Source organism: Alosa sapidissima, chromosome 6, assembly GCF_018492685.1.
Source record: "Alosa sapidissima isolate fAloSap1 chromosome 6, fAloSap1.pri, whole genome shotgun sequence".
NCBI lineage: Eukaryota > Metazoa > Chordata > Actinopteri > Clupeiformes > Clupeidae > Alosa > Alosa sapidissima.
Genome location: NC_055962.1, coordinates 2,031,631 through 2,058,725, shown reverse-complemented (window position 1 = coordinate 2,058,725; position 27,095 = coordinate 2,031,631). Strand labels below are relative to the sequence as shown.

The window sequence follows — 27,095 nt, the reverse complement described above, 5'->3', positions numbered from 1 at the left end:
AATCAAAACACAGGTGAACGTTCTCAAGACTACCAGACACGAGCCTCTTCTGGGTTGCCAGATGTACAGTAATGAAGACTTAGCTAACGTTGACCTGCAGCTGCTTTAACGTTTCTCCAACCATGACCCAGCTACACATTATGGAAACAGTGAAAACAAAAAATACCTCTCTAACCAACGTAACATATTTAGCTGAAGTTAGTGATACAGATGAAGTTTAGCCTAGGCTACCTGTTGTGGAGAAATATGGCCAGCTCTGCGTCAGACTTGATATTCTTCGTTTGACGAAGACGTCACCATCTCAGGAAGCTCCTCCGATGTCCACTTTTTGTTTCTTTGTTGCATTTGTTTCTTGTTTTAATTTTGGAAATTTGCCTGCCTCTCGTAGGCGTTCATGACTACAATTGACAGCAAGTTGACAGTTGGCCTTTGCTAATTTGGCAACATAAATAGGAGGGTCATTCCATGTCAATTCAACCAGGGCCCACGCACTTAGGTCTCAAAAAAATCTGAAAAAATTACCAGGTGTACCTATGTTACCCAGGAGACACACTGTAAAATTACTCTCATGTAAGATCAATACTTCCCAAGATACAGCCAGTTTTACAGGGGGAGGGGGGTGTCGATTTTGTTCAGTCTCTTTTTTTTGTCAAAGTTCACAAGCCCACAGCGCAAGAACTAAACCATGTAGGAGGCTCAAATTTTGCATGCTGGCACATAAATAGGAATAGTATGTAGCAAAATCGTCACGTTTGGTCTGGATAATCCTGCATGGTCATAGCTGTCCCTCAAAGTTGATACAAATTTTATTGGAGTTTTTGGCTGGGCTCTGTTTAAGCCTTCAGAAGACATATTTGTACTTAACATAGGCTCTTGATTTATTTTCCTTACTGAGATAAGTAGAAACACTCTCACAAAAAACAATGAACAGAAAATAAATTCCTTCAGGGTCTGAACAGCAGACCTTACAAGTCTAAAAAATCATTTTGGTTCTCATTTTCAGAGCACCTAAACACCTTGTGGGAATATACAAAGATTTAAAAAAAAAAAAAAAATGTATTCTCCATGATCTTTTCTTTTTAAAAACACCAATTTGACTTGCCTTATGCAAATCTTTCTTTTTCACTTTCCACCCTGAACATGGGCAAAATGCACCATTGACATCAATATGTTTTGTATAGAGCTACCACAGGTTACTCTATACAACCACAGGTGGCAGTGTGGTGACTCTATATAAAACATATTGATGTCAATGGGGCATTTTGCCCATGTTCAGGGTGGAAAATAATATCCATCAAGAAAGGTTCATTGGAACAATAAATACTGTTATTAACCAGTTATCTAAAATTGAAAAAAGAGTTTTCACCTCATGACGAACAACAAGTTGTGTGACCCAAGGAATGTTACTGTTCTTTCACGGTCCACGGTCACCTCACCGGGAAAATCTGACCGTCATGTGTTGACCCTTCTACCTGCCTCTGAGTTAACATCTGCAATTGTCCAAGTGATCTCACTGCATGAAAAGTGTAATTTTCGTCAGTATGAGGCATGTAGATTGTCGTGGAATTTCAGGTTAATGGCTGTTCACGGCAATTTGCAGGCAACGCCAAAAACTACCATGAATTGTCAGAAATTGACGTGTGCCTTGCTTGGCAGTCAGCCCCCCATGACCCCCCTCCTCCTAATTCTAGGGGAGGCTTTAACATGTAAATGAAAATGCTGTGAGCTATACAAATGCAAATCAGGGTAGCAGGGGGAGTGCACTGTGCATGGTGGCATGACTGTGGCCTTTGGTCTTGCTTAAACAGTGGATAGATGATAACACAACTCCCAGCAATACGCTCAACAGGCAGAAATGATGCTGGGTATGACATGTCTGTTCCCTGCAAGCTCCAATAATGTAACCTGACTTAAAACAGTCGATAGACTCAAGTTTAGATTCAGATTTTCCCTTCACACCAACACAATGAATATATATATATATATATATATATACATATATGTATATATATATATATAATATATATGGTGTATATATATATAAATAGCTCCCCAGTACTAGTAGACTATTTACACAGTCCAAAACATTCTCAGTCCATACGCCACAGCAGAGAGAACCTCACTTCAATAAACTAAGTCCAACCGTTACGCCCCCACACCAGCAGGAGAGACACTTCCTCTAGTGAGCAGTGGAAGACCCGCCCGTCGCGCTTCCACCAGAACAGCTGATAGGATAAACAACAGTCAGTGTGTGGCTTGCCATAGTGTGCGGCGGCAAATTCAGAACAGAAAGGCTAGCCTACTGTTTGGTTAGGCTACTACTTCACGTTACTTGGAGCGCTCGTCGGCGCTCATTCCTTCTAGAAGAGGGGACCTTTAAACAAGCATTTCCTTTTGCTTGGAAGAATGGTGAGCGTTGGATCATCTAGTGCCAGACGAGTGGTTACTTGTCTCACCAGGAGAATGGACATCAGCTGGAAATCAGAGCCGTGGTAGCCAGCCGTAGCCTACCAGGGTTTACTCGGAGACACGTAGGCGCTACAAACCGGAGCAATGGTAAGATTTAAAGAATAGACTATGCTTTCATTCTGCTGTAGGCTATAAGGAAATAGATACCAATAGATACCAATCTTAACTGTACATTTTGTTTTCACAGACTAACTTTGCCTCTTGATGAGGCCGTGACCTCCTCTTTGCTCGGAGCTGTCTGCAAGTCATTCAAGCAATTTGGTAAACTCCAGGTTGCTGTCCATAGAGGACAGGTTTGCTGCTCTGGAGTCGAAAAACTGTGCGGGAGAGACTAACTCTAAGAAGAGAAGACGGGTGCACAATCCCAAGCTCGCGGTAAGAATATGTTCGATGACTGCTAGCTAAGCTAAAATGTAGCCTAGCCTAAAACCAAAGCTAAGAATAGCCTAGTAGCCTTGCAAAAGAAAAAGTGAGCAGAACCAGTGTAAGTTTCTTTATTAAAGTGTATTTTTTGAGTCGATCGAAAAGAAAGAGGGTAAGATTTTTTTTGGTGACTATTTTTCAGGTGCATTGATAGATTTGTCGTGTCCATACGCAGTGCATCACACAGTACTGATTGTCTTTATTAATTGTGTTTTACAGCTGCTGGAATCGAGACAGAGTGTGCTAGCAGAGGACGAGGTGGAACTTTTGAAGTCCGCCACCTTAGACCTGATGTCAGATGAAGACGCCGTTGTTGGCTGGGTGTCTAAATGGATTGTATGATCGCCGTCCTTTCGTAGCGACTCCGAAGTACAAAGCCACGCACCATAGACGTCTGCAAAACGGGCCTGCCTCAGAAAGAGCCGCCAGTTACTTACAGCCCCCAGACGGCAAACAGCCAGTTGATGGAGTTGTAGCTTTTGGGCTGCTCGTGAGCTACCCATATGTTTTGTGGGCAGATCCTCGCTTTGTACATAGTTGTGTGTTTGTTTTAACTCATTGAATGCCAAGCTGTTTTCGGGAGCTTTGTCCTAGAGTGCCAGCAATCTAGACCATTGTTGATTATTTTTGTACAGCCACAGCATATTCTGTGTTATAACTATGAACACATACAATGGCTCGATTAAAAGGTGAGACTTTAAGCTCTCGGTGGGTGCAAACCGTGTATTTCTACATGCCTCTGTTCCTGAGAAATCCCAAGCTAAACAGTGGCTAGTTTTCATCAAAATCGCTGTTTTTTTCTAGAAATGGAGATATAACGTCTTTCATGAAATATGAAGTGTTGCCTGTTACTTACTTGTGTAAACTTTCCGGGAAGTGATCAGCGAGACCTGGCGAGACTGCCACCTAGTGATAGACCCATGAAAATGGCCTGGTTTTGACCTGACGTGCATGCGTCACTGATTCGACCCAAAGTGGCAACCGAGTTATGATAAAATGTCCAGATTGTGCGTTTTCATGAGTTTTCGATCGTCATATATTTCATTTCCATTCATCACAGAGTTCCCAAAATCACATATAAGGTGTGTTAGAGTCTCTAGTTTCGTAATTTAAAAAAAAAAAAAAGCTAAAAACGTAATATTAAGTTTTTGGCACTCAACGGGAAGGAAAGGCACTCAATGAGTTAATAAAGCTCTTTCTTTGCATAAACATGTTCCTGGCAAATGTTCCTTTCCTCTATAATTTCATTCATGTCCTTGATGGTAATAAATAGTGTAGCCTACATAGGATAACAATGACATAACATATAATATGAATATATATTCATTCATATATATATATATATACATTATTATTTATTAAAGTTTACCAACGTGCTATTATATCTTAAACACTCCACAGAATTCTCACATTGAGTGACTGATAACTTAAACAACCATAGCCTACCATTCACTTGGCGTTGTGCATAACCGGCATTGTCTGTAGGAACAAAAACAAACCAGCGATCAGGAGCTCCCCGCACCTAACTCATCCAACCCCTAAATAAACTATACCTGCGTCTTCTCACTCCCCCCCCCGACTGAGATTTTTAGTCACTATACCGCTGGAAGCGACTGTCTGGGCTATAGGCCCCTCAAGACGACAGACCACGGCTGTCTCCTCAGCCCAGGGTTTAGCACGCCAACCCCCCCAAAATGGTCAGAAATTGCAGAACGGTCTAAAATCTAACGCAGGGTACTTTGCTCCTTCAACACAAACAAAAAACCAACGTCTCCGCAAACAATGCTGAGATAGCACTTACCAATTTTCGGTTGTGTTCAAGATAGCCAGGTGAATCCAAACTAGTTTCCCTCTCTCCATGTATTTAATCGCAACAAAACTAATTACAAACCACTCTTACCAAACAAGTAATATCCACACGAGTCTCCCGACAAGTTTGATCTTCTAGGGTGCACTCAAGCCCAATCGTAGTAGCCAATCCAATATGCAAATACACAATTCAACCTGGTTGCGTCATTTGACACCACTTTAGTGGGGCGTTCACCTACCCAATGCGTATTTAACTACTCCACAAAAAAAAAGGTCCCAAAGCTAAACTGGATATCGAGTCCCCAATATGTTAAGACCACCAGGCTTGTTTGTGGAGATTTAACATATAGGAGACCACACGTAGATAAGTGTTACCAAAATATGTTTATTAAAGTAATAATGTGTGCAAAACGTGAACTACAGTCAGTATCCATGAAATGGTGAGAAAATAAAAGTGGAGTGTAAATCAGGGTAAAATGTAAAATGCAGTCTAAAGATAAAGGCGACGCATGTTCTCCTGGAGAGAGGGAACCTTGAATCCAGCCAGGTAGCCTCTTATATAGCTGGATGCCCTGATCAGCTGACTAGCAACACCTGTGCACTGAGAACCTGTGCATTGACTCCGCCCTGCAACACAGAAACAAAGACAGGCAAACTGAGACCAACAGTATCATAACACATGCACCTCACGCATGCACACACACACACACACACATAGACAGAGAGAGAGAGAGACACAAACACACACACATCAAAATGAGAAAGAGAGAGAGACACACACACACACTCAAGCACACACACACAAACACACATACCTATAAACCTGATTTATATAATTTCAGTATGCTGGTGCTGATCCAGTGAGTTTTTTAATGGACTGAACCTACCTTTTGGCATTATACAGCACCAACCAACATTAATGTTAGCACTCAGCTAGGTAGCAGTCTCTGATTTATTCACTTATCAAATAACAAATAGTTGTTACGCCAGTGCTGTCGTGTAATACTAATCAGAAACGCAATTCCATTGTTGAATTTGAGATTTTATCTAATGCTACAGACTTTGAAAAAGATTGTCTTTTAAAAAAGCATTACAAATCATAGAAGATTAGCCGAAGACATAACTATTTAATTAAAAGGAGTTCATAGGGCTATAGATCAGATGCTTAGATTCTAAGGCCAGGGAAACCCAAAAGGATTATGCTAATATGCGTTAAAGAAACCGAAGAGTTCCTAAACACAATGCCAAGGCCTATGGATTGCATTGTAATTTTCTAAAGGTTGAAGGCCCTGCAATGATCTTGGGAGTAGCCTAATGCAGCTTTTCTTTATGGCTGAGAAGCCAGTGAAATCCAATCTCTTTTGTCTGCTATTTGTTCATTTAGGCCTATACTTACAGTACCTAATCACTTTGTGCTTTATGTTAACTTATTTGACCATATTACCTTAGTCTAAATACCTAAAGTAAATTTGCCAATGTGAATGGTGGTCAACCTACAATAATTAATGATGATGCTGGCATATTTCATTTAGACTTAATACTATGTTGACCCCCCTCCATTATAGTATGGTTGTAAAATATCTTATTTGCTTTACAAAGTAAATGTAATCATTAGCACAATGACTTTATGTTTCCCATTTATTGAATTTAGGCAGGCAACACCTGAACATTTATTGAATTTAGGCAGGCAACACCTGAATAGCCTCTAGTTTATGCTCCTGGACTTGTGGACCTGGACCTGTGGTTATGTTTGTGTGTGTGTGTGCGTGCATGTGTGTGTGCGCGCGTCTGTATGTTGCTCCCTGCCTCATCCCTCCACCTCCTATCCCTCTACTTTACTAAAACAGCTAGTTGATTATGAGTAAAGGTTTACATGTAATTCATTTAAATATTAGGAGTCTGACAAATAAATAGACCTTCTAAGAGCCTGGCTGGTCTACAACAAGCCAGATGTTATTACTTTGTCTGAGACCTGGCTTAATAGTAATATCTCAGACGATGAAATAAAGGTCGTGGTGGTGTAGTCTTATCACACTTATCCTCAGAGGTTGTCAAACCTAATGAAATTCCTGAGTCCTTTGAATGTCTTTTTATACAATTATGTCTCCATGAAAACAAACATTTGACTATAGGTAATATTTACAGACCACCAAGCTCCCCCTCTGAGTCTATAAAATGTATTGCCAATACCATTAGCTCCTTAAACTGTTCAAAAGAGATGATCATCCTTGGTGACTTTAATCGCAGTTGGCTAGACCGTTCGTCTCTTCATGAAAGACATTTTCTTGAGAGCCTTAACTTAACTCAGTTAGTCAAAGAACCTACTCACGTTAATAATAGATCCAAAACCCTATTAGACTGGATCTTGGTCACCCACCCTGATAGGATAATTGAATCTGGAGTACTTCCTGACTGTTTTAGTAACCACTCTATTCTGTCTTGCATATGGAAAATGAGACTACCAAGATTACCACCTAAAATTATTAAAGTAAGACAATTGAAAAACTTTAATGATGAGCATTTCATTCAAGACCTATTGAATATTAAATGGGACAGGCTTAACTTAATTTCCGCTGTTGAGGATGCTTGGAATTATTTTCACACCGAGGTTCTCCAAGTTATTGATAAGCATGCTCCATGGAGGTCAGTAAGGGTAAAAGACATCTACCCTGGATTGGTGGTGAACTACTTACACTATTTAAACAAAGGGATAAGGCATGGGGTAAATATCGTTCGACTAAGGACCTTGTAGATTGGGAAACATATAAACACTTAAGGAACATATGTACTACAAAAACAAGGAATGCTAAATCTAAGTATTTTAAAAGTTCTCTATCAAATAACTACAACGATCCCAAGAAATTTTGGAGAAATCTTAATGAGTTATTTAACAAATCTAATCCAAGTGCTCCAGCTAAAATTAGATTTAAAAATTATACTCTTTCTGATCCACTTGCAATAGCTAATGCTTTTAATCAGCATTTTGCTTCCATCTGCAAAACCCAGTCTCCTAATTCCAACAACATCTTAAATATGGATCAATACTCTTGTGATAGGCCTACCTCTTTTTCTTTTTCAACAATTAGTCCCGTCGATGTACAGAGAGCTATATCTAAACTAAAGACAGGCAGTGGTAGAGACTTAGATGGTCTGGAAACCAAGTTCATCAAGGTCGCCTCTGATATATTGTCATATCCACTATCTGATTTATTTAACCAATCTTTAACCACTGGTGAGGTCCCATTAAGATGGAAATGTGCCAGAGTAACCCCAATCCATAAAGGAGGTGATCCATTTGACCTTAACAATTATAGACCCATTTCCATTATTAGTAGCGTGGCAAAAGTTTTCGAAAAGCTAATATTTAATCAATTATATAATTATATTAATGCGTCTTCTATTTTGTCTCAACATCAATCAGGTTTCAGACCTAAATTTTCCACCACAACTGCCTTATTTAAGTTCACCAATGATGTATCATCATCCCTCGATGATAATATGTCTACTGGAGCCATTTTTATAGACTTAACCAAAGCTTTTGACCTTGTTTATCACTACATGCTTTTAGACAAACTTCATGCTATTGGGCTCTCAAGCTCTTCTTTGGTTTAGCTCTTATTTACATTTTCGTCAACAGTGTGTCCTTTTTCAGGGTAGTCTATCCTCCTTTGCCATTATGGAAAAGGGTGTCCCTCAAGGATCTTCGTTAGGGCCTCTCCTATTTTCAGTCTTTATCAATGACCTTCCACAATAGCCTGGCTAGCGCCACCACTTCTCAATGAGACGTGGTCTGGGAACCAAACGTTCATTTTCTCGTATTTGAAAAAAATGCCCAGATCCGTTTATTGGGTGCCACGGATGTCTATCAAATGCGTCTGTGCATAGCTCATCATCGTCTTGCTTTCCCCCTTGTTCTGTGATTGGTCCCCTATCTCAGGCAAAAATTTGCTCCATGGTCTCCAGGCTGCCTTAGCAGCGTGAATCAAATCGCGCGCAAGGCAGCATGGGAACACCCAGGCTACTTCCACAAGCTTGCTCAGACTGTTCTATTCACTTATATGCTGATGACACAGTGAGCTATAATTCCGACTCTAATATTTCTAAGATACAGAATACTCTTCAGACAGACTTTGATATTATTCAAAAATGGTTCCAATGTAATGACCTCCTTTTGAATAAAAAGAAATCATACTGTATGCTTTTCCCAACAAGATCTACTGTTAAACAAACAAACTTGTCAATTAACTTTTTAGATGGCACCGCTCTTGGCAGAGTTGATAAATTTAATTACTTGGGCTTTTGGCTTGATTCTCAACTCTCCTATAAAACCCACATCAATCATACTATAAGAAAGTTGAATTGTAATATAAGGATGCTGTATCGTTTCAATAATTGTTTTACACAGCAGATCAGGTTGAGAATTGTGAAGCAATTACACTGCAAAAAATGAATTCTAACCAAGTGTTATTGATCTTATATTAAGATTAAAAAATCTATTTGGTATTGTTTTTAGTATGAAAAGACTTACCTAGCGCCCTCTCAAAAGATCATTTTGACTTAATTTAAGAAGACTTTAACTTATTTTAAGGAGTCTTATCAAGACAAATTTGCTCAACGCACTGACAGACAAATTAGCTTGTTTTCAAGATGAGATGTCTTAAAATAAGTCTTTATTTTTTTTTTTAATTAAGTCAAATGATTTCACAAGAAAGCGCTAGGTAAGTCTCTTTATAATGAAAACAACACCAACTAGTTTTTTTTTATCTTGATATAAGATTAATAACACTTGGTTAGATTTTGTTAGATAAGCAGTTTTTGCAGTGTATTATTTCCAATTATAGACTATGCTGATGTAGTATATCAGAACTCCACTGAGACCTGTCTTAAGCCTTTGACTGTTGTCTTTAATAGCATTTGCAGATTTGTGTTGAAATGTTCATACAGGACGCATCACTGTATCCTGTATGATTCATTGAATATTCTGTCACCCAACGCCAGGAGACAGTTTCATTGGTTCCAGCTTATTTTTAAGTGCATACATCTTAGTTATCCACTCTACTTGCAACAACATTTAATACCTTACCAAACAAACTATAGTTTGAGGCACACCGAATATCTATCATTTACAGTACCACATATCTCCAAAGAAAGCGGCAGGCGTTCATTTAAATACAAGGCTCCCTTTGACTGGAATAGCCTGCCTGGGGCCTTAAGATCAATTACATCTTTGAGTCGCTTCAAGACATCTTTGTTCACATATCTGAAAGCAAGTAACCGTTGTAATTGTTTTCATTGATGCTTTTTTGTGTGTCTTTGATCTGTCTGATCTGTCAATATGCTCTGGTATAGATATGTGAGCGTACGTGTCTATATTTTCGTATATGTGTATGTATGTACTGTGCGCATGCATATATGTGTCTCTGTATGTATATATGTGGATATGTAGATGTATGCTTGTTGTATATATGTGTATATGTACGTATTATTAGGGAATGGGAGCTGTTGGGTTGGGGGTGGGAGAAGGGGGCTGTATGTGAGTGAATGTGTATGTTGTACTGTACTGTACTGTAGTATCTTGTCCTTGTACCTTTGTCTTTGTCCAGTCCTATCGAGGACCTTCTCGAAAATGAGATGCCACATCTCAAGAGGCATTCCTCTTTAAATAAATAAAATAAATAATACTAACAAAGGTGTATGTCCCAAGTCGAAGTATTATTGTGACCACTGAACTTCAGTATACTTGGAGGTTAATGGGATATAGTGGCATAAAATATTGTTTATTGATTTAATTTCAGTGTATTACTTGTTGTACTGAGTCAAAATAAGTGGCAAAAAGTGGTTGAAGATTTAAGACCTCTTACAAGGGACGTTTGATTTCCAGGGTGGATGTCTTGAACCAATCCTTCAGCGACTTCCCACCCAGCCCTCTTCAGCATCCAGTGTGACCACAGATCCAAAGTTGACAGCATACTCCGCTCCATTCCCCCTCAAGTCCTCAAGTCCTCCTCAGTTCCCTTCAGATTTGGGTGGAGCACATGGGTTTGGCCTTGGATCACCACGGGGAACTTTCCATGGGGGGATGGCTTTGAGGCCTGGAATGCCTCGTACTCCTACCACGTCCAATCAACTCCGCCTACCCCCAAACCAGCTTAGACTCCAGCTCCAGCAGCGACTGCAGGGACCACAGCAGGTAACAGATCAATTCTTGGTCTTTATTTGTCTGAACCCACTCCACAGCGGAATTTCTTTTGGTTTCTTTCACACTGTATTTCTTTATTTGCTTGTTTTTAACAACTGTTTTATTCATGGTTGAGTCGTGGTTGTACAGTCTGTACAAATGCTCTGCATATCCACACCATTTCTGAGGTGTGGATATGCAGAGCATTTGTACAGACCGTGTGGGTATTTTCTGATTAATGTTAATATCAATAGAAATGGTCTTGGCATTTGTCCCTGGCATTTGTCTCTCCTCTCCTCACTTACCTACCCGTGTAGCTCTGGTTGAGCTTTAGCCTCGACTGACTGAGCTCTGGATGAATCTCCTGCGTGGTGAAGCAGCAGTAACATCACCGACTGACAATCGATTGGCTTGGTTTTGATTAAGGCATAATGTCATACATATCCACTATACATCTTCACCTTACATACACAATGAGCGACAAAAAGAATGTTATTGCTTCATATAAAGACGGTTATACAGTGCCCTCGACAATTATTGCATCCCTGTTTAAGTGAATATAAGTGGTATTTTGAAATGAACATTAAATGCAACCACCATATCTATCCTAGCAACACCTTTGTAACCACACTGCAAAAAGTGCTTATGTAATGAAATCTAACCAAGATTATTAATCTTATATCAAGATAAAAAAAAATTAGTATTGTTTTCAGTATAAAGACACTTACCTAGCGCTTTCTCGTGAAATCATTTGACTTAATTTAAGAGAAGTTTTAGTTATTTTAAGACATCTAATCCTGAAAACAAGCAATTTTTTCTGCCAGAGCGTTAAGTAAATTTGTCTTGATAAGACTCCTTAAAATAAGTCAAAATGATCTTTCGAGAGAGCGCTAGGTAAGTCTGTTCATACTAAAAACAATACCAAATAGATTTGTTGACCTTATTATAAGATTAATAACACTTGGTTAGATTTTATTTTTTGCAGTGCATCTCTGCATTATCTATTGGTTACACTTTACATGACAGCAGACATAAGAGTGACATGACACTTTCATGAACGTGTCATAAACAAGTCATAAACGTTTATGACATAACGCTTCATTAAGTGACATTCGGTTTTTGTCATAACAAGTTAGGGTTAGGATTCATGTGTCATGACAGTGTTATGTGTTCATGACAGTGTCATGTCACTCTTATGTCGATACTGTCAAGTGAAGTGTTACCTATCTATATTTACTTTTTAATTTTAACGATTTTGCATTTTTTATTTGTACTGGCAATTAAACCATGTCAACATAGCACTTTGGGAGCCACAATTTCCCATTTTCATAAAGTCGCAATTTTTAGCATTCAAGCCAACGAATACGGTGAGCTACATGGTAAGACCTGTGAGTAAGTGCGTGTAGGCCTATTTGTTTGGAACATGCTGATGTCTGGCACTACATTTGTGAAGTTTTCAACTACTGATGTCACCTTTCAAAGTAGGTCAACAGGTTTGTCTTTGACAGGGGTGCTTTTGTTTCCATATGGCATTTTAGTTTTGATGGTTTCATGCTATCATGTGCCAGTAATTCACTGCACACCAGATCCTGGGGTTTCTGTCCCATTTTGTCCTCAATTTAAGTGAATCTCAATTATTCAGGGTCGTAGCCTACTTGCATTTACTGCTAAAATGATGTCTAACATGATCTGCCACATAAACAATGTCTATTTCTATTATGGAGGACCACAGGTGTCACTATAAAAGTAAATAACAAAAATGTTAATTTGCCAATGAAAAGAGAATTGCGTCGCTGTCGGGCGGAAACCTCCGTGTCCATATTATTGGTCAACCCTCACGTCAATCAGTAAGTTTTATACAAATGTAACCAATGAAAAGTGTTAGCTTGGGACTAAATCTCTTAACTCCATTGGAGAATGTAAACTAGTAAGTCTGCAGATTAAACAAACCCTTTCTGCCTATAGCCCTTGCCGTTTTCAGTATTAGTTCATTGCTTACTAGCCTACTTTGCAAAGGCTTGGCCAGATGTATTCAACCACAGAAGATAAATAGAGTAAACATGGCTTTAGCCATGGTAACAGGTATGTTAACCCTCCCGTTTTCTAAATATCCTGTATTTTAATATTCTCATAAGCCCTACAAACGGGCCTGTCAGTCTCTGTAAGCTACTGTTGTCCTGTTGCCCCTTGTCTTTCTAGTGAAACAGATGTTTTCAAAGCATTGTTTTCTTGCTTGAATGCGATAGACTATGATGTTAACCTATTTAAGATAATGGCATGCTTGTTGTGAGAGCATGATTTGATGGCAAATCTGTCAGCAATGTCACGTTAGACCTAGCTTTTCACCTCGTTTAGTAAGTGGAGCAGTTGTGTAGCCTGAATTCTTGATGTCAGCAGAGGGATAGCAACGGAAAGACCAAATGCTGAAATGTTCCCGTTTTGGGTAAGAAACCGGGGAAATGTCCCTTATTATACAATTTTTTCTCTAATTTAATGTTTACATATGCAAATTAGGCATTCTCTAATTAAATATGCGCTAATTTGCATACATTTTAAAACACGAAAACTGAGCATTGGATACAGCCAGGTTCAAAATTATATTAAAAACATATGCTGTCAATAGCCTTAAAAAATCGATTTTTGCCATGTTTTTAGGCATAAAATGTCGTGTAAGTCAGGCTAGGAATAATATATCAACAAACCCCTCTGTAAAAGTCTTCTAAATAAAGGTCGCTTAGCAACTGGGACGCTGGCTGCAAGCCGCTCTGTCTGACCTGTTCGGATTTTTTTACATTTTACTATTTTATTCCTGATTATTTTTCTTCAATTACTGTAGATTTGTTAATTTAGCTGTACAGTTATAGATAGCCTTTTTTATTTAAACTGTTTATTTTGTTTTTCCACACTTTTATTGTGTTTTATGTCTGCCTCTAGTCCGAGTTCTAGCTCTACCTGCGCTGTTTTTTCGCCTGGTGATCAGCTGTTTTTTCTCCCCTGCCGATTGCCATCAGCAAGGCCTTCACTGCTTTTGGACTTGCTGTCTGCTTGTGTAGTGGAAGCTGTGCTGGATTCGAGCTTGCTAGTGTCTCTCTCCTTTTCTATTCTGAATACGCTGGGTTCATATAGTCGGTTGACTGACCAGCCGGAGATTGAGGCTTAGTGCTAGCTAGGTGATTAAATTGCACACTTTGGACTGGCTGATGCATCAAGCCGTGTCGGAGTTTGTGTTTTGGCTATGGGGGGCTTTCAGTACACACCCCTTGAACTTCGACAGTTCGCCTCCACCGACACCATCAACATCGAGGTGCTCCACCTTTGCCGGGAAGCTGGGATCCTCCGGCGGAAAACGCTACTTGCACAGAGGCGCACGTCGCTCTATCATCCGTGCGACAGACGAAAGCATCCCTCCATCATCTCCATGGGATTTCTTGCCTAATCAACGCGGTTTTCCAGAGCAGTCCGCTCCCGCAAACAACTCGCTCCCTACAGTGTCAGTGGAGAATCTACAGCGACCAACAACGCAGCGAGAATCCGTCTCTCACATCTTGGACAACTTCGATGGAGCTGCTGAGAATGTCACATCACAGGGCTCTACAGTGCGCCCATTTCACTCGCACATGCGAGTAAAAATGATGCCGTGCGAGTGCAAAAAAATATTTAGGCGCACTGGTGCGAATGACTTCTATCAAATCCAAGAGTGCGCAGAAAAAGTGGAAAGTTAGACTAGCCAGCCATGCAAAGATTGAAGAAATTTGTTTTTCTATCCACCGAATTTATTGGATATAGGAGGAACAGGATGATATTCTGAGAATGCAGTGAGAGAAGGAAAGGTAACCTAACATGCCTTTTAGCCCAGTTGACGTATTGGCTGCAATATGCAATATCTGTAGCGAACCGGCACAAAAGTGGCCTCCAGTAATACTCCCATTTTATTCAAAGGTAGAACGCTACTGACAACTCCAGGCTTCCACGCATGCTTGTTTGTTTACACCGAATATATAAGTAATAAGTATTAAAAATAAATATCCTTGATTAGCCTATGTTGGGTTTTGTGGAAGAGAAAATTGACTGTTTTAGTAGTAGTATTAGGCAGTATGCAGTCAGATAGGTCACCATGGGCATATTTGGATTAGCTATAGATGGATTCACAAATAAATAAATTAGCCTACATTTGACAGGATACTTGATATACAGGCTAAATGCAAATATGCCAATGTATTATATTATTTTACATTAACAGAATGTAGGAGAATAGAACAGACTGAAAATAAAGTAGGCACTGATCTTTAAAATCCTTCCTGTAGCCTAAATGTTGTCAGTCATTCTTAATATTCGCAATTGGTGCACTGGCATGTTTAACTGTTAGCTGCAGTATAATGTTAGATTATGCGGCTGTGACTGACTGTGCGCCCAAATTTTCGTCTTTGCTCCTAATTTTTTTTAAATCGGACGCACAAGTGCTCCTGAAAAAAAATGTTAGTGTAGAGTCCTGCATCACCATGTCAGACTGCACCTGAACCGCCGCAAGACCTTCATCCGAAGGTAAAAGTTCTCACAGCTGGTTCACCGCAGGAAGTTCTGCAGCATGCGCAAGACCCTCCTCCCGTCAAATTTGCGTTATTGAACGCACAATCTATCTGTAACAAGACTTTCATTTTAAACGACCGCTTCACGTCTCATCACCTGGACTTTTTGTTTATAACGGAGTCTTGGCTCAGCGGTAATGACGTCATTCCACTTGGTGAACTCTGCCCTCCTCACTGCAGCTTCATGAATTCCCCTAGAACTACTGGTCGTGGAGGTGGTCTGGTCACTGTTTATAATAACAACTTTAAATGTAGAATTGTACAAATTGATATGTTCTCCACTTTTGAGGTACAGCTTGTAAAGATAAATGCCACCCTCCTCTGTGCATTAGTTTACCGACCACCAAAAATTAAGCTTAATTGTAATTTCATTCAAGAATTTGCTGATTTACTATCTTTTATGGCCTCTCGCTCTGACAATTTCATGATTTTAGGGGATTTTAACATTCACATCTGTTGCCCATCAAAACCTTTGGTTAAGGACTTTTTATGCCTTGTGGACTCTTTCAATCTTGTGCAATCTGTTATGGCCCCGACACATCAGAAAGGCCACACATTAGACCTAGTATTGTCTTATGGTTTCAATGTTTCCAACTTAGAAATTATGGATGTTGGGGTCTCTGATCATTTTTTTGATTTTATTTGAATCTATTTTGTTTAGTCCCCCTGTATCTCCCCCTAAGTCCTATTCCTTTGCCCGTTCTATTAATTCCACCACAGCCACAACATTCTCTAATACTTTCATCCTCACCTACTATCTCTGTTGCTATTTCCACCTGCTCTGACATTGAAGAATTAGTCACTCTCTTTAATGCATCCTGTCTTGAGACCTTAGACTGTGTTGCCCCACTAAAACAAAAGCGTGTCAAAACGATCACCACTCCATGGTTAAATGCCACGACCCGTTCTGTCAGAAAATCTTGCAGGAAAGCAGAGCGCAAATGGAAAAAAGAGAAGCTTCAGGTCTTCTATGACCTTTTCAGAGATTCTCTAAAGACCTACCAAAACTCTGTTAAGGCAGCAAAGGTTGAGTATTATGCTCAGCTTATCAACAATAATGCTCATAGGCCAAAAGTTTTATTTAATACCATTAACTCTATTATAAATCCTGCCTCTGCGTCATCTACTCTTGCCCCTTCAACAGAAATCTGTGAGAAGTTCCTCAACTTCTTCATCGATAAAATTGACAAAATAAAATCTCAAATCTCACCTCCAGATTCGGATCCCTCAGTGATAGAACTTTCACCTAGCTGCCTCCAACAGTTTCAGGCTATATCTTCCTCCCAGCTTTCTAAGGTGGTCTCCCATATGAAATCTACATCCTGCCACTTAGATGTTTTACCTGCATGCCTTTTTAAAGAAGTTTTTACCATCATCTGCCCTCTTGTATTGGCCATAATTAATCACTCACTAACCAATGGAGTGGTCCCCTCAGCAATTGTGCAATTGTGCAACCTTTACTTAAGAAACCTAACCTTGAGCCCAGTGACCTGAAGAATTATAGGCCTATTTCTAAATTACCTTTTCTGTCAAAGATACTAGAAAAGGTTGTCCTCTCTCAGGTTTCTTCTTATCTGAGTGAGTTCAATATATGTGATAAATTCCAATCAGGTTTTAGATCTCTGCACAGCACTGAATCGGCCTTGCTTAAAGTCCAAAAACGACATTCTCTTAGCAGTTGATTCTGGATCTTACTCCCTCTTGGTGCTTCTTGATCTGAGTGCAGCATTTGACACCATTGACCATAACATCCTATTAAAACGCTTGGAGGATGAAGTTGGTCTCCAGGGTTCTGTTTTGCAATGGTTATCTTCTTATCTTAGTGATAGATGATTTTCAGTTAGTTTAGGCAATTTCTCCTCTTCCTCTGCCCTTATAAAGTGTGGTGTTCCTCAGGGTTCCATTTTGGGCCCTCTTTTATTCTCTCTTTATATGCTACCCCTTGGCTCAATTTTTAAAAAGTATAACATTCAGTATCACTGCTATGCAGATGACACTCAGTTTTACCTGCCTGTTAACACTAATGGCATTTGTTCCTTGGAGAATATTTTTAACTGTCTCAGTGACATCAAATGCTGGATGGCAAGAAATTGTCTTCAACTGAACGAAAGTAAAACTGATATAATTATTTTTGGCCCTCCAAGTGATGTTTCTATCTTGAAAAATGCACTAGGACCTCTCTCTGCAAACTGCCACAGTGAAGTAAAGAATCTTGGGGTTTTCTTTGAATCCTCTTTAAATTTTAATAAGCAAGTAAATAGTGTGGTCAAAGGCAGCTTTTTCCAGTTAAGAACCATTGCAAAACTGAAGCCCTTTTTGTCCTTCTCTGATCTTGAAACTCTTATACATGCTTTCATAACATCTAGACTAGATTATTGTAATTCACTATATGCAGGCCTGACCCACTCCACTCTCAACAGACTTCAGCTAGTTCAAAATGCAGCAGCTAGATTATTAAGTGGCTCTAAGAAACGTGAGCATATAACTCCATAACAACTATTGCCTTGCGGGGTGAATGCAGTTCGTTGGATTTTACCTGTGGCCTGCCTTCGACTTTAGCTTTTATGACTAAAATCAAATCAATAAAATAAAACAACAGCAGTGATTGGCAGTAAAAATAAATAATGTCACGCGTCTTGCACCTCTCAAACTGGGCTATCAGAGAAAAATATGAAATTATGAAATATGACTAAGGCATTAAAATGCTGCTTGTTTGTCAGGATACTTTTTCACTGATTTATTTAAAAAATATGAGCTATGAGTGTGAATGTTATATATTCCATCCCCTAATTCTGTTTTACTGGTTTATTTGACAAATAATCTATATGGATTTGCTCTATAAAGACCTTATGTCTGTTTGGGATTGTTTTGAGAGCCTATTGATGTATCTCAGAATAAAGGAATGTCCACAACATTAGTGATGTTTTTGTGCATGTGTGAATGTATTTTACTTAACTCATTGAATGTAGCTGGATACTCATGAACGCATGTCTCTAATAGCCACAATAGGAGTAATTTTAGCAACACTGTATTTTGTGTGGCCCATAACGACCCAGTGGATCATGAAAATGTGCCAAAATTCACATTCCTTGCTTGTTGTTGGTACATTAATCCCAGATTGCCACTTATCTGAGATGTAAGAGTTCAGTATAGGTTTAAGGTCTGGGGCAGGGATTTGACATTCTGTGACTTCTTCATTGAGGGCTTGCTTAGCAGCACTGTCCGCTTTCTCATTTCCCCTCAGACCAACATGGCCTGGGACCCAGCAAAAAAACTACACTCAATTTCTGGTTCTTTAGACGTTCTAGTTGATCAAGCTCAGCTTTGGTTGTACTTTTTGCGTGACATTAAAGCCTACTGAAAAGATTTTCAATTGCAATTTAATTGAATGCAATTTACTTTTACGATTAAATAAAATTAATTTATCCCTCTCACCCATAGTTTTCTATTTATTTACAAATGTACATAGGCCTACTGTAATTACATTTATACATAGTTATTCTACTGATCTTTATACTATTCATCCTGCACATAGACTTATTCTTACTACTCTTATAATGTTGTTTCTGCACTACAATGACACTGTTTCCACACTGCACATAGCTGTATGTTATGTACACATCTGTTATATATTTGTCATATTGAATATCCATATTTATTCTGTTTTATTATATTCTGTTAATACTACATACATTATTCTACTTATTGTATGAGATAACTGCTAATACACTGCACATATTTATATTTAATTCATATTACTCTAAACCACCTTCTGTAAATCAACTGTATACTACTGTCTACATTGCACTATATTTCTTGACCTGTCTCTGTATATTTCATCACCTTTCTATACTTTGCATCACATTGCATGCTGTAGCTACATGAATCACAGCTAAGATCCTTGGTTGCTATGAAGGCCAGTCGTTCTAAATGGATGGTTGCTATGGCCAAAGGCCAGTTATCTCTGCCGTTGTCAAGTGGGCATATCCTAACTTTATGTTATTTTAAACATCTCTATTTTACTTAGCCTACTTCCATACAGTGACTCCCATTAAGAAGTGGCCACTTCATTCGCGATTCACGCAGCAACATTATTAAATTAATCTGTCACCATATGCCTATGCCAACGTTTGCAAAGAGGAGAATCTTTTAATTTGATTCACAATGAAACGTTACATTTAATGTACATGTAAACTAGTAGGCTAGTTTTGGTTGTTGTTGGTGGTGTTACTGCATCCCTTAGTTATGCCTACAATGCAAAATTGTTCCCTTCGTGATTGTTAAGACGCATTTCAAAACATCGCGACGTGAAATGCCACCACAAAACATTGTTTGTGAATCGGTCTTATTAGGAGTCCTCGCTTAAGCTGTCACAGACTCAGGCGCTACTTTTAGGGCTAAAATGCTTCCTGAATTACTCTTAGTAAAAAAAAATAGTCCTAAAGTTACGAGTGACGAAGTTACGAGTACAAGCATCTCATATCAAATGACCATGGCATTACGCTAAGCAACATAAATCCCATAACGTTACAGCAACATCTCCCTATGACATAGCTAGCCAGCTTCTAGCCACACAAGAAATGAATGATGTTAAATCTCCGCTTAGCATTCTAATAACAGAAGGGTCACATTTATGTGGACCACTACAACATGACTCATTACAGTGCATGACAGTACTGTTCTTCCTAGGCTTCTTCTTATTATTATTATTACAGTGCATGAAAATGCACTGTACTGTTCTTCCTAGGCAACTACTTATTATTAGTATTACAGTGCATGAAAATGCACTGTACTGTTCTTCCTAGACAAATTATTATTATTATTACAGTGCATGAAAATGCACTGTACTGTTCTTCCTAGGCAACAACAACTTCTTTTTCTTATTACAGTGCATGAAAATGCACTGTACTGTTCTTCCTAGGCAACTTCTACTTCTTATTACAGTGCATGAAAATGCACTGTACTGTTCTTCCTAGGCAACTTCAACAACTTCTTATTATTATTATTCCGCTTACCACTTTTTCCGTACGCAATTTCTCTTCAACAGTTTAACTTTGAAACTTCATTCAAACTTTGTAACGTAGGTCTTCAAACAGATCGGGTTGGTATGACTTTTCAACTTTTCAACTTTTATACTTTTTAAACTATTAAAGAAAAACTTTTTAAAAATCCCCATAGACTTAACATTGCCGATTGTGACATCATAATACGGCCGTTAAGCAATTAGAATCCTATGGCAGGTGTTCAGGCCACCTGCAGCCTCAGGCTTTAAGCATACAATCTGGGTCAATTAAGACTACACATCCTATTCAACTGTTTCCTCTGCCCAAAACTGTTTCAAAATAAAAGTCCTCACTACAATAATCCACTGTTAAAGGGGTGGTTCAGGATTTTGGACATAGGACCTCATTTCCAAGTAAGCAATTGTGATATTTATCAGTGGAGACCGTTTTCAACACGTTTCATCCAGTCCTTCTAATTGCAGAGTTCGCAGGTGCTAGGCTAGCGCAAGTCAACGGTATGTGCTAGCCTGCCACTAAAGACAGTCTTACCCACTCCAAAGTACACCCGAGGCAAATAAATTATAACGCCAGACTATCGATGTAAATGTCTGTATTGACAGTGTTATTTCTAACGTTATTCTATCCTTGCATTTCAACGATCTCATTACATTTTGAGGGACTAGTTTCTTAGCAGCGGTGGAATTATACTTGCTCCGGTTAGTAGTACTGCGCCGAAAAGTAAACAGTAAAGCGCACTCCAATGGGGATACCTAGTAGTAGCCTTGGTAATATCAGTCCGCCGCTGAGTTGCAAAATGACTACTAACAACTTTAGGGACCAAAGTATAACTATTGCAACGCGATGCAAGGGTAGTTGTATTTCTTACACTATTCTATCAACACAGACATTTACATCGATTGTCTGGAATTTGCCTCAGGTGTACTTTGGAGTGGGTAAGACTGTCTTTAGTGGCAGGCTAGCACATACCGTTGACTTGCGCTAGCCTAGCACCTGCGAACTCTGCAATTAGAAGGACTGGATGAAACGTGCTGAAAACGGTCTCCACTGATAAATATCACACTTGCTTACTTGGAAATAAGGTCTTATGTCCAAAATCCTGAACAATGTAACCCATTAAACTACTGAACTTTTTACATTCAACTTTTAAACGGTCTACTTTTAAACTATCATTAAACTATCTATCTATTAAACTAGCTGTCTATCAACAACTTTTAAACTATCTACATTCAACTTTTAAACTATATACATTCACTAGCTGTCTATCAAGAACTTTTAACTTGTCATCAACTATGTAAACACTTTTCATCAACTATGACTCCTACCCACTGTAGCTAGTTAGCATAGTTAACAAAAACATTTTTAACAAAACTGCTAAAAATGATTAGCTAGGTTAGCTAAGTCCACATGGTTAGCATGCTAGTTAGCATTTTTAGCAAAACTGCTAAAAATGATTAGTTAGGTTAGCTAAAGTAACATGGTTAGCATAGTTAGCATATTAGTTAGCATTTTTAGCAAAACTGTTAAAAATGATTAGTTAGGTTAGCTAAAGTAACATAGTTAGCATGTTAGCATGCTAGTTAGCAAAACTGCTAAAAAGGATTAGCTAAGTTAGCTAAGTAACATGGTTAATATAGTTAGCATGCTAGTTAGCATTTTAGTTAGCATAGTTAGCATAACTGCTAAAAATGATTAGCTAAGTTAGCTAAGTAACATGGTTAACATAGTTAGCATGCTAGCATTGTTAGCATGTTAATTAGCATAGTTAGCATAACTACTAAAATGATAAGCTTGGTTAGCTAAGTCACATGGTTAATATAGTTAGCATGTTAGCATTGCTAGTATAGTTAGCATGTTTAGCAAAACTGCTAGAAAATGTTAGTTAAGTTAGTTAAGTAGCATGGTTAGCATGTTAGCATTGCTAGCACTGCTATAAAACATTAGCTAAGTAGCATGTTTAGCAGAATTAAAAATCTTAGCATAACTACTAGTAAACATTAGAGCCATTCCAACTTTCAGTTATCACCATTAAACTATTTGAATATCAACATTCATTAAACTACTAGAAAACATTAGCTAAGTAGCATGGTTAGCAGGTTAGCATTGCTAGCACTGCTATAAAACATTAAGTAGCATGGTTAGCATAGTTAAAAATCTTAGCATAACTGCTAGCAAACATTAGAGCCATTCCAACTTTCAGTTATCGTCAAATATCTACCTATACACAGCCATTAAACTATTTGAATATCAACATTCATTCAACTTCCAGTCTGTCAACAACTTTTAAACTATTTACCTTCAACTTTTAAACGGTCTACTTTTAAACTATCATTAAACTATCTATTAAACTAGCTGTCTATCTAGTAGCTAGCTAACTATCTACTGTCTATCAACAACTTTTAAACTATCTACATTCAGCTTTTAAACAGTCTACTTTTAAACTATCAACTTTTATTAAGCTATGCAACCACCATGTCTATCCTAGCATCACCGTAGTAACCATCTCTGTATTATCTGTTTTAACTACACATGATATTTTACATCACAACTTTAGCATTTTCATGCACTGGTAATTCCTTGGAATTGCATTTCTAGTTATTATTATTCCACTTACCACTTTTTCCGTACGCAATTTCTCTTCAACAGTTTAAATTAGAAACTTCATTCAAACTTTGTAACGTAGGTCTTCAAACAGATCGGGTTGCTATGTCTTTTCAACTTTGAAACTTTTATACTTTTGAAACTATTAAAGAAAAAATTTTAAAAAATCCCCATAGACTTAACATTGCCGATCATAATACATGTTTATCAAAACTGCTAGAAAATGTTAGCTAAGTTAGCTAAGTAGCATGGTTAGCATAGTTAAAAATCTTAGCATAACTGCTAGCAAACATTAGAGCCATTCCTACTTTCAGTTATCGTCAAATATCTACTTATACACAGCCATTAAACTAATTGAATATTATTCATTAAACTTCCAGTCTGTCAACAACTTTTAAACTATTTACCTTCAACTTTTAAACGGTCAACATACCGTTAGTTAACATAGTTAGTATAACTACTAAAAAATATTAGCTAGGTTAGCTAAGTCACATGGTTAGCATAGTTAGCATTTTAACATTGTTAGCATGTTAGTTAGCATAGTAACTTGGTTAACATTATTATCTTTGTTAACATAGTTAGCATAACTGCTAGCAAACATTGGAGCCATTCCAACTGTTAGTTATCGTCAACTATCTACTTAAATAATTTAACCATTTAAATGATCAACCTATTTAACTGTTCAGTCATTCCAACTATATTAAACCTTATCTACCAAGCACATCATTTAACCATATAAACTCATCATATTTTTGCATTTTCATGCACTGTATTTCCTTCAGGAAATGCTTTTCTAGTTATGTCTGTAACTATAAAACACTTACTTTCATAAAGGAAGCACACCATCCAGCACATACACATGGAAACCGATATTTCAGGTACTTGGCCACGAACTCAAAATGTGTCTCTCTGAAGCTCTGTTCTATCTTTGCTCTGAACGCTGTGTTGCTAGGCAACATCAAATAAATGTATTTTCAAGGTATTAAAAGTGTACGTGTGATTACGAATGGATGTGTGTGGTTTGCAATTAGAATAAACAAGAAATAACATTTCCAATAATTTCCCATGATAAATTACATAATATTTGCACCTTCCTTACTTGTGAAGCTCACACCGTATTTCAAGTACACTAGTGAAATGTAATACAACATTGCCACCTAGCGTTCAGATGTAGGCTATTTAACATTAACGTGACATTGCTTGATTAGTCAACTCCATGCTTTTAGGAAAACAAATCTTTTTATCATAGTTCCCTCTTCAATGAGCGATTACCAGCTTGTTTTTGTAACAGAGATAGCTGTTTATTGTCCCTAGGTTTACAGAAACACCTATTCATATTAATACTGTAAACTGTAAAAATTTAGTTTCGCTTTCTGTTCAATCCAATATGGCGGACGAACGACACGCCCACCTGACGTCATCTTCACGACCAACTTACACCGGTACTGACCGGACGTTTTAAAGTTGGAACGGTGTCTCTGTCTCAAAGGGCCTAGGCGCTAGAGCTGACAAAAAATTAGGGAGACGGGAAAAATAAAACTTAAGAAGAACAATAAGTGTGCTGCTTTGCATGCACACTTAATTAACACCTAAATGTGTAAATCGGACTTTTTTATTGTAGTAGTGTGATAGAATACATGCTATGGTAACATACTAGCTTAAAATCTCGAAATTGACCAGTGCATAAAAAAACGATATTTTCACCTGCCATGTCTCGCCTTAACAGTGATATGTGCTACTTGATTTGTGAGCTAAGCTACCAGCTACTCTACAATAAATTCAGCTTCACTTCACAGAAGCTACCACCCATACAAATGTAGCAAGCTAAGTTACAAATTGTCAAAAGTAGCTTGAAATATCCTCGTATCCTCGTAAATCCATTTAAATGTGATTTTGAAAAAAAAAAAGTTAAAATAATAAAATTTATAAGTATATGATATGTTAAGTCATCATACGAACTTTGACAACATGATGTTGAATTATTTAAAAATTACAATGTTGTTTTCAATTTCCTGAAAGCGAATGGATTTGGACATACGAGGTTTCCGCCCGACAGCAACGATTTACAAAAAATATTTGGAAATCATTTATTAAATTACCAATAAATGCCTCATTTTAAAAAGCGATTTACAAATGGAAAAGAATGCCTTAAAAACATTGTAACACACAGTGGGTAAACAATCACCAAGCTCTGATTGGTCGGATATGGTTCATCTTAGAATTCAGCTGTCATGAGCACCTTCTAAACTCAAAGCAGAGATGCTTAATAAACCTTTAAGGAACTCTACAGTGCAGTACATACAGTAGCTGAAGGTCTGGCTAAAACAGCCCTAATGGAAGTGTCGTGAATTTTTCTTTTTCTTTTTCGGAACCTTTAGTGTTCTTGTATAGGCTAATTAAGGACTTGGCCCACTAAGCGAGACTGTGTTATATTGCCCATTAACTGATCAAATTTGACAGATAGAAGCAAACATTCTCAGCGGACTTTTTTTCTTTGACGTTTTAACTGAATGGTAGTGTCTGTTTTTCAGTTCATTTTAAACTTAAAAAAGCAAAGGAACAAGGTGATTGTAGACGTTTACAGAGATCTGAATGCACCTCAGCCCGGTCGGAAGATACTTTCGCTTTAGGCAAAACACTTGATGGGCTCAGGAGGATAATTTGCAAGCTGTTGTAGGATTTTGAGTAGCCTAGGCTGTAGCGTGATCATAATTAGATAGTCATAATTTACTATTAAAAGATTTTTAGTCATATAACTGCTTAAATCCCGCTTGCTCCAAAACAAATTAAAATGTGCAAATGCTGCAAGGTAATGATAGACAACCAGTGTGAAAAAAGTTAGACTTAAAATGTTTAAAAACTTAGAAGCTTAGAATTGAAGTGTTTTCTTAATTAAAAGCATAAATTGTTTTTGCTAGAATAACCTGTTATGATTAAATTTAGAGAGTGTTTTTCTTAAACATAAAAGAAGGTTTGTTTATAAAACGTAAAGTGTTGCTCAGACTTAAGGAATATTTACTTGAAACATAAAATGTGTTTGCTTAGATATAAAAAGGTTGTGTTAGATTTAAAGTGTGTTATGCTAAATGAAATGTGCTTTAAACAAAATGTAAGAACATAATGTACTAGCTGTAAGAAACTGTTTGTCAGCAAAAAAAGTTGACTGGCAACTAGAAAAACAAAAAAAGCAGAACCATTACTTCATGGCAAGACAGAATATGACCAAACTTGGACATGTTCAGCCTGATCGAGGTGGGTATAAAAAGAGAACGGCCCTTTCATCAGGGTTCTTCTTTTTCCTTTTCATTTTTCTTCGGATCGAGCCGTAGAGACATTTTTCTTTCTTTGTATTGTTTATCTATACTTAATAAAAGTCAAAATCCTAACCTTTGGTTAGAGGTTTGTAAAAAGACCGTCTAGCGTTTTCTCGTATTTTTCGGCCTCTCCTGTGTTGCTGAGAACCCCGGACGCCTTGCAACAGGGGCTACGCCCTAAAGACTTGACTCCGCTCCGGGTGAGTAGGTGTCCGTTTGAGGGCTACTTTCTAAGACACTGTATATGGGCAAAAAATATACTGTGCATGCACTGACATACACAGGAGTAGTGAACTCAGCCAGGCATTTAGGAAGAGAAGTCCTATGCTCCAGGGCAGACAAAAAAACAAATAGGCTTTGTTAGCAAATTTATTGTTTGTGAAACTAAGGTCTAGGACCCATTGTGGTCTAAATGCACATCACACACCCAAGCGAGGATACAGAAATCTGTCTGATAAATACAAGTGTATTTAGGGATAGAACCTAAAAGGTTAAAGATCCGTGGTGGTCAATTGAAGTTTTTATATGTTACAAGAACTGTCATTAAAAAAGCTTAAATTTAATTTTGACAAGATTCCCTTAAAAATAGGGTAGTTGATTTTCTCTCAGATCTGGACTGGCAGACAAACGTCTGTAGTGAGCTTTTGACCTCTCTCAGATCATGATTACAAACAACTTTTGCAAATACAGCTTC

At 38.0% G+C, this 27,095-nt stretch overlaps 1 protein-coding gene across 3 annotated transcripts in view; it reads left to right on the top strand.

The window, feature by feature from the left end:
• Positions 1–27,095, top strand: part of ncoa1 (nuclear receptor coactivator 1) — a 159,222-nt gene that overhangs the window by 118,369 nt on the left and 13,758 nt on the right. For all 3 annotated transcript variants that reach the window (XM_042094295.1, XM_042094296.1, XM_042094294.1), the window contains exon 15: positions 10,583–10,891. In XM_042094295.1, coding sequence (XP_041950229.1) covers positions 10,583–10,891 — 309 coding nt within the window. The remainder of the gene's footprint in view (positions 1–10,582; positions 10,892–27,095) is intronic.